The sequence below is a fragment of the Castor canadensis genome, chromosome 9, assembly GCF_047511655.1.
Source record: "Castor canadensis chromosome 9, mCasCan1.hap1v2, whole genome shotgun sequence".
Classification (NCBI taxonomy): Eukaryota; Metazoa; Chordata; class Mammalia; order Rodentia; family Castoridae; genus Castor; species Castor canadensis.
Genome location: NC_133394.1, coordinates 30,980,410 through 30,994,930, shown reverse-complemented (window position 1 = coordinate 30,994,930; position 14,521 = coordinate 30,980,410). Strand labels below are relative to the sequence as shown.

Sequence of the window (14,521 nt, the reverse complement as noted above, 5' to 3'; positions counted from 1 at the left end):
TTTTTGTTAACTATAATATCTGGATCACCTACTGGTCTGTTTGTTGTTATTAAATTTTCCAATTTTTTTGGTTTGCAGTATAGGGGACTAAACTCATGGGTTCCCATTTATTAGTCAAGTTCTATTCCACTTGAGTCATATCCCAAGTTCTTTTGCTTTTCAGATAAGTTCTCACACTTTTGCCCAGGTCAGCCTTGAACCATGATCTTCCTACCTCTGCTTCCTGTGTAGCTGGGGTTACAGGTGTGAAACATCACATCTGTCTTGTTTTTGAGACAGTGTTTTACTAATTTTTGCCTGGGCTGTTCTTGAATCACGATCCTCCTATCTCCATCTCAATTTTTTTCTTGATATTTGATCATATACTCTAACTTCTGGCATTTTTACAGTTTTTAAAAGATTAGAGAAATTTTATTATTGTCTACTACAGAGGTTTCATACTTTTTAAGACAGATAGAGGTGAGAGGAGACTGACCTAATCCAATCATGTACTGTGCTGATTACATTTCTTTTTTTTATATTCAATTATTCCTATGTGCATACATTGTTTGTGCCATTTCTCCCCCCTGAATTCATGCCTTCTATCTCCCCCTCAACCTCCCTTGCTTCCAGGCAAAACCTGTACTGCTTTTTTCTCCAATTTTGTTGGAGAGAAGACATAAGCAATAATAAGAAAGATAAAGCATTTTTGCTAGTTGAGATAAGAATAGCTCTACAGAGAGATTCCTAGCATTGCTTCCATGCACAAGTGTGTTACAACCGAGTTGATTCATCTCTACCTGACCTTTTCACTAGTTCCTGATCACCTTCCAATAGTGACCTCTGTCACTTTAAGGTTTCTGTATTAGTTCCTCTACAGTGGGGACATCAAACACTTTCAAGTTTTGGGTTTCCTATGTATCCTAAAACCTCTTGTATATGCTCACCCCTTGGTGTGTGACCCAGGTCCAACAACATTGCTGCATTTGCCCTAGATCTAAAGTCTGCATATGAGGGATAACATACGATTTTAGGTCTTTTGAGCCTGGCTAACATTGCTCAGAGTGATGTTCTCCAATTCCATCCATATACTTGAGAATAATAAGATTTCTTTCTTCTTCATGGCTAGGTAAAAATCCATTGTGTATAAGTACCACATTTTCTTGATCCATTCATCAATAGTGAGGCATCTTGGCTGTTTCCATAGCTTGGCTATTGTGAATAGTGCTACCATAAACCTAGATGTGAAAGTGCCTCTGGAATAAGCTGAGTCTCATTCCTTTGTGTATGTCCCCAGGAGTGGGATTTCCGGGTCATATGGCAGGTCTATCTTTAGATTATTAATAAGCCTCCATACTTTTTTTCCAGAGTGGTTGCACTAGCTTGCATTCCCACCAGAAGTGTATGAGTGTTCCTTTTTCCCAACATCCTCACCAACACCTGATGTTGGTGGCATTTTTGATGATGGCTATTCTAACAGGTGAGGTGGAATCTTAGGTTTTGATTTGCATTTCCTTTATGGCCAGAGATGGTGAGCATTTTTTCATGTGTATTTTGGCCATTTGAATTTCTTCTTTTGAGAAAGTTCTGTTTAATTTAGTAGCCCATTTCTTTATTGGTTCATTGATTTTTGGAGAGTTTAGTTTTTTAAGTTCCCTGTATATTTTGGTTATCAGTTCTTTGTCTGATGTATAGCTGGCAAATATTTTCTCCCACTCTGTGGGTGTTCTCTTCAGTTTAGAGACCATTTCTTTTGTAGTGTAGAAGCTTTTTAATTTTACGTAATCCCATTTGTCCATCCTTTCTCTTAGTTGCTGAGCTGCTGGGGTTCTATTAAGGAAGTCCTTGCCTATACTGATTACTTCCGAGTGTTCCCTGCTCTTTCTGTACTTACGTCAGAATTTTGGGTCTGCTGTTAATGTCCTTGATCCATTATGAGTTGATACTAGTACAGGGTGATAGACATGGATCTAGTTTTGGCCCACAGGTCTTCAAGTCTGTTTCTGTGAAAGTACCATGCTGTTTTTATTGGTATTGTTTTGTAATATAGTTTGAAGTCAGGTATTGTGATACCTCCAGCATTACTCTTTTGCTGAGTATTGCCTTGACTATTCACGGTCTCTTGTGTTTCCAAATGAACTTTAGGGTAGATTTTTCAACCTCTTTGATGAATGTCATTGGGATTTTTATGGGAATTGCATTAAACATGTAGATTGCTTTTGGTAGTATAGCCATTTTTGCTATGTTGATTCTACCAATCCATGAGAATGAGAGATCTTTTCACCTTCTATAGTCTTCCTCGATCTCTGTCTTCAGGGGTTTGTGGTTCTACTCTTAAAGATCATTCACATCCTTTGTTAAGTTTACTCCTAAGTATTTAATTTTTTTTGAGGCTATTGTAAATGGAATTGTTTTCATACATTCTTTCTCAGTTTGTTCATTGTTGGTGTATAGAGAAGCTAATGATTTTTGTAAGTTGATTTTGCATCCTGCCACCTTGCTGTAGGTGTTTATGGTGTCTAGGAGTTTTTGGTGGACTTTTTTGGGTCTTTAAGATACAGGATCATATCACCTACAAATAGGGATATTTTGACAGTTTCTTTACCTATTTGTATGCCTTTTATTTCTTCTTCTTGCCTAATTGCTCTGGCTAGGAATTCCAGGATTATGTTGAATAGGAGTGGGAATAGTGGGCACCCTTGTCTCTTTCCTGATTTTAAGGGAAATGGTTTCAGTTTTTCTCCATTAAGTATGATGTTGGCTATTGGTTTGTCATATATAGCCTTTACAATGTTGAGTTAATTTCCTTCTATTCCTAGTTTTCTTAGAGCTTTTATCATGAAATGGTATTGGATCTTGTTGAAGGCTTTTTCTGCATCTATTGAGATGATCAAGTGGTTTTTGTCTTTGCTGCATCAAAGGGATTAAGCAGACGTGGTGGTGAATGATCTTTTTGATGTGTTGTTGGATTTGGTTTGCCATTATTTTATTGAGGATTTTTGCATTGATGTTCAGTAAGGAGATTAGCCTATATTTCTCCTTTTTGTAGGTTTCTTTGTCTGGTTTTGGGATGAGTGTAATACTGGCTTCATAAAGTCAGTTAGACAGTGTTCCTTCCCTTTCTATTTCATGGAGTGGTTTGAGGAGGGTTGGTATTAGTTCTTCTTTAAAGGTCTGATAGAATTTAGCAGAGAATCCATCAGGTCTTGGACTTTTCTTTTTTGGGAGACTCTTAATTGCTGCTTCAATTTAATTTTGTGTTATAGATCTATTCAGGTGATTAATATCCTCTTGGTATAATTTTGGATTATTGTAAGTATCTAGAAATTTGTCCATTTCTACAAGATTTTCAAATTTGTTAGAACATATATTCTCAAAGTAGTCTCTGATGATTTCCTGGATTTCCATGGTGTTTGTTGTTATCTCCCCTTTTGCATTTCTGATTTTACTGATTTGGGTTTTTTCTCCCCTCATTTTAGTCAGGTTTGCCAGGGGTCTGTCAATCTTGTTTATTTTTTCAAAGAACCAAATTTTTTTCTCTTGATTCTTTGTATCTTTTTTTGGTTTGTATTTCATTAATTTTGACCCTTATTTTTATTATTTCTCTCCTTTCTGTTTCTTTTGGGATTTGCGTGTTCTTGTTTTTCTAGGAGTTTGAGATGTAGCATTAAGTCATTGATTTGACATGTTTTTGTCTTTTTAATATATGCACTCATGGCTATAAACTTTCCTCTCAGCACTGCCTTTTCTGTATCCCATAGGTTCTGGTAGGTTGTGTTTTCATTTTCATTAACTTCCAGGTACCTTTTAATTTTTTTTTTATTTCATCAATGACCAATTGATCATTGAGCAACGTATTGTTCATCTTCAAATTGTTCGCATGCTTTCTACTGTTGTTTTTGTTGTTGATTTCCAGTTTTAATGCATTGTGGTCATATAGAATGCATGGGATTATTTCTATTTCCTTTTATTTGCTGAGGCTTGCTTTGTGCCCTAAGATATGATCTATTTTGGAGAAGGTTCCATGGGCTGCTGAGAAGAATGTATATTGTACTGACGTCGGATGAAATAATCTGTAGAGATCAGCTAGGTCCCTTTAATCTGTGGTGTGATTTAGTTCTAGAAATTCTTTATTGGTTTTTTGGTTTGGATGACCTATCAGTTGGTGATAGGGTGGTATTAAAATCTCCCACTACCACCGTTTAGGAGTTTATATATGATTTTAGGTCCTTCAGAGTGTGTTTGATTAGACTGGGTACATTGACATAGGGTGCATATAGGATGATAATTGTTATTTCCTTTTGTTGTATTTTATATTTTAGCTGTATGGAGTGTCCTTCTTTATCTAGTTTGATCAATGTAAGTTTGAAGTCTAGTTTGTCCGAGATAAGTATTGCTACTCCCGCTTGTTTTCGGGGGCCATTTTCTTGGTAAATCTTCTTCCAGTCTTTCACCCTAAGCCAGTGTTTGTTTCTGTCAATGAGATGGCTAACCTATAAACAACAGATTATTGAATCTTCTTTTATTCATCCAGTTTGCTAATTGGTGTGTTTTAATGGAGGAATTAAGTCCATTGACATTCAGTATTGGTATTGATAGGTATGTGGTGATTCCTTTCATTTAGTTGTTTTTGTTGTTTAAGGGTGTGCTTGTGTGCAGATGAATCAGTATTACTCTCTGATTCCTTGTCTTTTCTTCTCCTGTAGTTTGGTACTGCCTGCCCTTTCATTGTTTTGTTTGCTTTCACTTTCTGTGTGCAGAATTCCTTGAAGAATCTTTTGTAGTGGTGGCTTGGTGGTCATATTTTGTTTTAGTTTCTGCTTATCATGGAAGAGTTTTATTGCTCCATCTATTTTGAATGATAGTTTTTCTGGGTAGAGTATCCTAAGGTTGAATTTATTTTCATTCAGTGCCCAGAATACCTCATTCCATGCTCTTCTTGCTTTTAAGGTTTCCATTGAGAAATCTGCTGTGATTTTGATGGGTTTACCTTTGTATGTTTTTTGTTTTTTTCTCTCTTACAGCCTTCAATATTCTTTCTCTATTCTCTGTGCTTGTTGTTTTAATGATAATATGTTGTGGGGCAGTTCTATTTTGGTCAAGCCTGTTTGGTGTCCTGGTGGCTTCCTGTACCTGAATGTGCATAGCTTTCTCTAGATTTGGGAAATTTTCTGTTATTCTTTTGTTGAATATATTAAGAGTTCCTTTTGCTTGCATCTCTTCTCATTTAATGCCCGTGAGTCTCAGGTTTGGTCTATTGATGGAGTCTGTGAGTTCTTGCATATTCCTTTCTCCAGTCTTGAGTTGTTTGATGAATAGTTCTCAGTTTTTCCTTTAATTTCCATTTCATCCTGAAGTTCTGAGATTCTGTCTTCTGCTTGTTCTAGTCTGCTGGAGTGTCCTTCCTTTGTGGTTTGTATTTCTGTTTCATTCTTTTTTTCTGAGGTTTTCCATATCATGCGTCACTTCCTCTTTAATATTGTCAATTTTTGTCCTTAATTCATTTATCTCTCTATTTATGGTGTTCTCTGTTTCACTTTGGTGTTTATTTAGGGCTCCTATGAGTTCATTTATTTGTTTCTGTGTCTTCTCATATTCTTTATTTTTGGTGTCTTGGAATTTCTTGAGTGCCTCTTATACATTTTGGTTGACCACGTCTAGTAACATCTCCATGAAATTCTCAGTGATTACTTGCAGAATTTCTTCTTTCAGAGTGTTCTTGTTGGCTGTTGGGTTCCTTGACATCATTTATCTTTGTTTGTTGGAATCTGGAACTTGGTATCCATTTTCTTCATTTCTCTCTGAATCCTGTCTTAAATTATTTTTAGGGGGAGAATAGTTTCCATCCTTATTTTGTCTTCCCATTCATTACTCACTTGGTACTGTGTAACTATGTTCTCAATAGGCTATTGGTAGTATCAGTCACCTGTTTTCTTTCCCTTGGTTTAATTTTGTTTTGTGGGTATGTTGGGTTTTAGGTTAGTGTATTATGCTGTTTCTGTCCTGGTCTGTGATTAATTTAGTATTAACTAACTCACAATAGTAAAACTAACAAAATAAAAGAAAAGGAAAAAGAAAAAGAAAAACAAAAAAGAAAACCAAAGAAATCAACAGTGAGAGATGAACAAACCCACATAGAGAAACAAACAGGAAACAAAACAAACAAACAAACAAACAAACACATAATAAAATTCCAGGTTCCAGAACAATAGAATTTCAGTCTTAGTAGTTCTGGTGCTACTCCTTCAGCCTCTAGTCCTTGTGTTGGTATTTAAGCAGAGACTCTGTTTTAGTCTCACCAGGTGGTTGGGGAGTCTCGCCATTTTTTTTTTCTGTCTTTCAGCAGCAACTGCTTAGTCAGCTCCTCCCTCAGTGAGGTGTAGCAGCTTGAGTTTGCATATTGTCCTCTGGTTCTGGAAAGCAGCTCTGTAGCTCTGCAGCTGTCCTTCTTTGGAGTTGGGTTTTCACTGTGTTGGTTTATTGGAGGCTTGTTTCTTTGCATTGTTCCCTTTTTCTGGGGCAAGGTCAGATGTGTTATGATGGTTTGCTGATTGTTTTTCAATTTTGCAGTGTTGTTTGACCATGGATGTTGCTCACTGGCTCAGAAAATGAGCTTTCTGGACAATTATCTGCCTTATTTCAGGCAGCTGCTTATCACCCACCTGCTGTCTGCCTTTCTGCCTTTCCAGTCTTTGTTTATTGTAAGTTTGTGTCGAGATTAACTCCTTGCTCCTCCCCCCTTCTCCAGTGCACTTACAGCACCCTGCCCACTCTTCAGTTCATTCCTCGTTATTCAGTTTTTTTTTTTGTGGTGTGGGGGGTCAGTCTGTTTAGGGGACTATGCTGATTTATCCCAGGGGTGGTTGGGGGAATACCACATGATGCTTGTTGCTCTCCTGTTGGTCTGCATCTCCCAAGCAGGTTTGGAGCTGTTGTCTGGAGGAGCAGGAACCCTCCTGTTTTCTCAGTGTAATGTGGTGTGGAGAAGCTTTGTATGGGCTGGAGGTTCAGGGTGTCAACGTTTTGATTCTTCTTTGTGCTTTTATTCTGCCAAGTGTGGCTCCAGCATCTCAGCAACATTTTTGATTTTCGGAGCTCATGTTGTCTGCTTCTGCACTCTAGTCCCCATCTTGGATCCCTTACCGATTACATTCCTTCCTTCCTTCTTCTTTCCCTCCCTTTCTCTATCTGTCCCTCCCTTTCTTTCTTCCTCCATTTCTTCCTTCCTTTCTTTTCTTTTTTTTTAAATACATAATTCCTTCCTTTAAATTCTTCCTTTAGGGAGTTTTTTTCTTTTTTTATTCATTTATTCATATGTGCATACATTGTTTGGGCCATTTCTCCCCCCATACCCTGCCACCCCCTCCATCTTCCCCCAACATTCCCTTGCTTTCAGGCAGAACCTGTTCTGCCCCTATCTCTAATTTTGTTGAAAGGTAGACATAAGCAATAATAAGATAGACATAGCTTTTATGTTAGTTGAGATAAGGATAGCTATTCAAAGAGGTTCCTAGCATTACTTCCATGCACAAGTGTGTTACAACTCAAATTGATTCATCACTATCTGACCTCATTACTACTTCCCAATCACCTTCCCAAATTCACCTCTGACATTTAAAGTTTACTGTATTAGCTCCTCTGCAGTGGGGACATCAAGTACTTTCAACCCTTCCTTTCTTTTCTTTATGGTGCTGAGGATCCAACCAAAGCCCTCAAGCATGCTACTCAGGCACTCTACCACTCAGCCACACCCCCAACCCTATGTGCTGATTGCGTTTTGTAAGTGCTTAGTTTATCTCTGATTATCACACTTTTGTAAATGTAATCTTTTGGGGATGTCTTTGATATATCTGATGTATTCAGGGTCTTTCTTCTTGGCATGTTCTAAACTCTGATCTTTAATCTGTATTTCAATTTTTTGGGTTAGATTTTTTTTTTATTCTTGCCTTGTCTTCATCTTTTACAAATGTTCTGATGTGGAGACAAACCATGTGTTTTGAGGCTCATCAAATATGTAATTTGATCATTCTGGCCCAAAAAGAAGATAATAAGATAATTTCTCAGTTCCTCAACACCACTCCTCTGCTAGATCCTCTTTAAGATCTTAGCATTCTGATCTGTGCTATTTCCACAACTTGATGAGGCCTTTAAAATAGGATTTTGTTATGTCATTTTTGGGGATGAGTACCAGTGGAAGTGAGTAGGCACAAGGAAAGGGTGAATGAGGGTGAATATGGTGGGTGTATTTTGTATGCATATATGAAAATAGAAGAATGAAACTTTTTGAAATTATTTTAAGAAGGGGAGTAAGGGCAAAGAGGGAGAACAATGAAGATGGGAAAACCAACTTATATTGTAAGCCCACAAGGTAATTTTATTAAACAGGATAACTTCTATATTTAAAGGAATTAAAATTACAGAATGTTTTGGAACTTCTTTATATTATAATGTCAAGTACCATGTACTTGATAATAATAAAATTATTATAAAAGGAAATTAATTTTCAGCTTCAAAAATATAAAAAAGCACAATAATAGTGTTGGCTCAGATGTTCTGTATCTGAAGGCTTTTGCATTTTTATAAGATGTAACTACAGATGTTCTGTTTTTGAAAGTTATTCAATCTGTTTTCCTTCTTTTTTTGTGGTACTGGGGCTTAAACTCAAGGCCTACACCTTGAGCCACTCTGGTAGCCCTTTTTTATGATGGGTTTTTCTAGATAGGGTATCACAAACTATTTGTATGAGCTGGCTTTAAACCATGATACTCCTGATCTGTGTCCCCTCCTGAGTAGCTAGGATTACAGGCATGAGCTGCTGGTGCCTGGCTTCTGTCTTCTTTAGAGTGCATAGGTAGAAACAGTATCATGAGGAAAAGACTGCAGAACTGCCACCTTCAGCATTTGGGATAGAGGAGCAGATAGTTTCATAGATAGAAATTGTGGGGGACAGATTTTTTAGTAAATTGATGTTACCCAAAAAATGAACAAAGAGAGTTATCTAACTGTTCTCTACTATGTCTCAAATTCTGAGATAGTAAATATGAATATAAATAAAAGTAGTGAAGGGTATAAACATGGGTAGGTAAATCCTTATTCTTTTGTATAAGAATGTTGCTGCTATTTACATTTCAAATTATTCAATTAATGCAAATGAATTATTAATCAGAAAGAGTATAATAAAGATTAATTAATTGAAAATTGAAGTTTTATATTACTAGCTTCCTCTAGCCAATTAATTTACATCTTCAAAGCAGATGAGGGATTATTAGGTTTAAGGGTGTTGATCATTTGGCTTAGTAAATGTATTGTTCAATTGCCACATTATGAAGTTAAATAGTTATATCTAATATGTTTTATTTTTTGTGTTAATAATAAAGTGTTAACAAAGAACAGTACATAATTGGGCACATACCTTATGCTAATAATATATTATTGGGACCACAACCTGCTGGATATGAACTGGGAGACTTGATGTCTGAATTTGGAATTAGAATATCACTAACAACTTACCACTAATACACTTAAATAATGTGTACAGATACATCATACTTACCAAGTGGTTCATAAAGTCAGCTGTGCCCATTGTGTTATCTCATTGGCTTAAAGCTTTTTACTTCTATATCCTATATAAACTTTAATTTTTATGAGCATATGTGTATTTTTAAACAAGGGAGCAATATTTTACAGGTCATTGCAAACTTATTATTTATAGTGCTACATGTGTTGATAAGTGTTTTTAACCTTTTCTTTCAATGTGATTTCTGGAATTCACAGGTTGTTCCAGTTCTTGATGAATTGCCTAATTTGAATAACAACTATGCTGCTTTCTTGTCAAGAACTGAAAGAACTGTTAAAGCACCAGATAAGGTAAGAAGACTCCCATAACCAAACCTCTTTGTAATCTAGGAAATACGGAATTGAGTACATAACATAAATTTTATATTAGAGCCTGAGACAAGTACTTGAGTAGCCTGTTGTAGCATCTTTGGCTAGCCTGATACTTACATATTTTTAAAAGTTCAACACAATTCTTGAAGCTAAGCAAAATACAGCATTGCTCTATGAGAGAATGTTACATGAAACATCCCTTGTACAATCTGAGAGCATTTATTTTTAGGACATACATGAAAGCTGAACTTGAGTTTAATTTGAATTTACTTTAGGTTTGACTCAAATTATTCATAGTATAATTTTTTTCCTTTTCAATTTGAGTCTATCTTGAGACCTAAGACTCCTTAGTGATTTTTTCAATCTTATTAACATGTATTTTAAAGTGCGTTGATATGAATTTTTCTAAAGGAATTATCATTTCATAAATGGCTTATATTGAGTAAATTGAAAAGTAATGTGGATTAAATTTAAAAATTAATAGTTGGCTATTTTACTCAGATTGAATTTACAACAATGTAAAAATTTTAATTAAGTTAGACACAGTGATAATGTTACTATGGTCTGAATGTTTGTGTTTCCCCAAAATTCATGTGCTGAGTACTACCCCCAATGTGATGGTATGGGAGGTGAGACTTCCTGGGAAGTAATTAAGTCATGAGCTCTTTTGAATTGGATTCAGTCCCTTATTAAATAGGCAGACAACAGCTCCTTTACCCCTTCCATCATCTGAGCACATAAGGAAAAGGTGCCATCTATGAGGAAGCAAACCCACATCAGATAACAAATCTGTTTGTACCTTAATTGTGGTCTTCCCAGCCTCCAGAACTGTGAGAAATAAATCTCTGTTGTTTATAAGTATACCAGTTTATAGTACTTGTAATAGCAGCTCAAACAGAATTAAGACAAATATCAAAGATAATATAGTACAAGGTATAAGTAAAATAAATTTTTGTAGAAATCATACCATCTTTACAAAATATTATTAATGCCAAATTGGCCCAATAGAACCACCAACCAGCGTTTAAAGTGTAGCTAAATGTCTAAATAGAGCATTGCTTATTAAAATAAAATTCTGCTAGGTGAGACAATGCTAAGAGTTGATAATTTTTTCAGTGGTGAAATAACTGGTGCAAGATCAGTGTGAAATAATTTAAGAAAAGAGCAAAATACTAATTAGTGTCACTGTGAATGACAACATAGGAGTTCGATTAATTTGGAAAGATATTCAGGAATGGATCATTTTTTTGAGGGCTTAATGGGCTGAATCTGAGATAGTGTCAAAATTAATATCAGGTTCTTAGACCAGGAACTAGACAAAAGGTTAGTTTGAGAAGAATTAATTTAGAAGGTAACACACATGTACAGGAAAGCAATGTGAGTCAACTCCCTGTATAGCTATCCTTATCTCAACTAGCAAAAATCCTTGGTCCTTCCTATTATTGTTTATACTCTCTCTTCAACAAAATTCGAGATAAGGGCAAAATAGTTTCTGCCTGGTAGCGAGGAAGTGGGGGGAGAGGGAGGAGGTGGGGGGAAAGGGGGGAGAAATGACCTAAACTTTGTATGCATATATGAATAAAAGAAAAAAAAAGAAAAATGTGTGCCATGGTAAGCAAGTTAATTTGATTTAGGACTATAAAAGCTGGTAGACAAAAATTGATGAAATAGTTTCACTATCTGATATTCAGTAAGAAAACTGGATAACCATGTGCAAGAACTCAATCTGTAAACTTTATTTCTTCAGCAATCATTTGTGTTATGTGAAATGATTTAACATTTATTTTTTGCTGATTGTAGCAGTGTTTTATTACTTTACCTTGTAGTGAATTTTAGTGCTTAGAGAATGAGGGATTGTAAGTAAACCTGTAAGTGATTCTGTCTATAGTAGTAATGAAGTTCTTTCTGGGGTCTTTTGGTCAGAATTTAGGATAAGCTGTAAAGTAACCCAAAAATACCTGTTGGGTTCATTGTTGTAGTTACAAAGATTCAAAACCTTTAGAGCAGATTTGTCATTTCTGGATTTATTATATTGTGGTTCAACAACAGTTTTATCTTTTTCCCTCAAGTTAATGAAAAAAATAAGGATTGATTTTTCACTTACTAAGTATAACTTGTCATAAATAAATGCTTTCCAGCCACTCAAAAAAAAAAAAAAAAAAAAAGACCAGTGGGTAGGGGCGGGGCAGAGGAAGATGGTCTAAATGATGTATACACATTGGAGTAAATGTAAAAACAATAAAATAAAAAAAATTTTAAAAGAAAAAAAAGACAGTTTAAAATCATATAGCAATGTTCTTGACCTGTAGTAGATTTTTACTAATTGTTAGTAAGTGAGCTATTCCAATAGATCATTTCTTCATCTTGGGTAATTATGGGATTGGGTTATATTTTTTACTGCCTTATTGTTATACATACCTCAGGATCTATTTCAGGTGAAATATGTCAAAGGTAATTTGTTACTAATACAGAGATTTTATGTATATTTAGAATATATTAAAAGTTATTTCTGTAATAATATTATAGATTCTAGGAAGAACAATGGAAGTTTCTGAGAACATTTATTAGGAGTGCGCATATTCAAGTTATACTGTATGTTTGCGGAGGAAAAGGATGGTGCAGACCTGTTCTAAAGGAAGAGGAATTGTCCCACCAATTTATTTTATTGAGTTTACATTTTTATCTTTTAACATTGTCTTTCAGTCTGGAAACTTGTTAGTGTTGTCCATTTTGGTGTCAAACATTTGCAGTTAAAAGTATCGAATGGAGTTGGAGGTATGGCTCAAGTAGCAGAGCACCTGCTTAGCAAGTATGAGGCCCTAAATTCAAACCCTATTACTGCCCCCTTTACCCAAAAAGAGTATTGGGTGGGGCTGTAGTTACCCAAGAAAATGAAAACAGTTTAGTCGCAGAAAATCTTGGTTTTTGAATCCCTCCTGCAGATGACAATTCCCTTCAAACAGGTGGGTGTATACGATGTATATAATAAAAAATTCAAATTACTTATCTCAGCACAAATTGAAGTAAACTCTCAAATTTATGAAATAATGGATTAGTTTTTATTGTTTTCACTTCAAATAAAAAGATTAGGAATTTACCTCCTAGATATGTTATATAGATATGTGTGATGCAATCTCAAAAGAGAATGTATTATTTTAATTTTCTGAATATTTTCATATAAAAATATAAAAATTCTTCAGATGTTTGGTTTCATATAAAGGCCAAGCCTACATATACATCTTTCTTCCATTAATAAGGTCCTAATGAAATATTTTTTCTTGTGAAAACTATAACATCAGCATTAGTTGAATACAAAAAGATAAAAGTATTGAAAATATGAGAAACGGAGGATGGATGAGTCTGTTTATTAGGCATTTTTAGGAGCAGAATGCAAGAGATAATAGTCTGAAGATAATAGTATGTAAAAAATGGACAGTTATCCTGAGCTGGATGAAGACTTGTTTTTAATTTGAGGAGCTCAACAAAATGCCAGGGAGGACTAATTTTAAAAGGCTTATGTTCCTTTCAAATTCTTTTACATTTTCAGAAGAACATAAATAAAGACAACACGCTTCCTGCTTCCACAAAGAAAAGTAACTGGGTCACCTACAAAAGAATGGAAAATGTAGCTGATAGCAACTCTTGATTACCAGTGTTACAACATTTTTAGAGCCTGGAGATGATGGAATAGTACATTCTTACATTTCTCAGAGGAAATAATTTTAGATGTAAAATTCTCTTTCTATCCAAATGTCAAATTAGTGAAGAAAATAATTTTCTGATATATGTGCAAGAGCTTACATACATTGCATGCATGCGAGTTTTGTGCTTTTATCCTCATGTATGGAGTTGCTTTAGTAAAATAATAAAAAGGGACGCTGAAGAGGGTGACATAAACACATAGAATAGAAACTGAGCATTTTCTGGATGAAATAACAAAAAGTGAAAACAGATTAGTGAAGAATGTATTGTAGCTCTTGCTTGAGAACGGTCTTCAAGAGGCAGGGGTTTCATGACAGATTACATTTACTTCTCTGTGTTTAGTAACAGTATTTGGTACTATGGAGAATAACCATAATAATCAAAATCAGTCTATTATAAAACAAAGAGGACTTAATTAAATATAACAGAATTTAAATATTAGGAGCCTTAGTAATAATAATAATAATAATAAAACAAAGAGGTTGAGAGGTAATGTATGTGCCAAGTGTCTCGCTGCATAGTGCAGAGTTAACAGATGTAACATCACAGTCCATCGTTACTAGCCCTTATATTAAACACATAGCACAATGGCAAATATAAAGAACAAATGAACAAAAAACCTCACAACAAAAAATCCTCAAAGACCCAATTACTGTTAGAAGGAATTACTTCTTACAGTGGAATAAGGGAGAATTCAATGGAGGCCAGTCTTACTGTTTTGAATCTGTCTGTCATTTGATTTTCACTTTTGAAGTGAAGATATTTTTAAAATAGAAGTAAAAATAGCACTCAAATGATTTAATGTGCATTTGGAACACATTGTGATGCACTGGTATCTAGACTGATTACCTCTCTGAAAATAATAATATAAAACAGACTCATAAATGCTTTTAAGGGTTAGGCATGAGTACCCAGGCTAAAGGCTAAATCAAGGAAGGATCCAAAGTGGTCA

General features: G+C 35.1%; 1 protein-coding gene across 1 annotated transcript in view; it reads left to right on the top strand.

The window, feature by feature from the left end:
* Stpg2 (sperm tail PG-rich repeat containing 2) overlaps positions 1–14,521 on the top strand; it is a 574,528-nt gene that overhangs the window by 145,003 nt on the left and 415,004 nt on the right. The window contains exon 8 of the mRNA XM_074041065.1: positions 9,736–9,846. Coding sequence (XP_073897166.1) covers positions 9,736–9,846 — 111 coding nt within the window. The remainder of the gene's footprint in view (positions 1–9,735; positions 9,847–14,521) is intronic.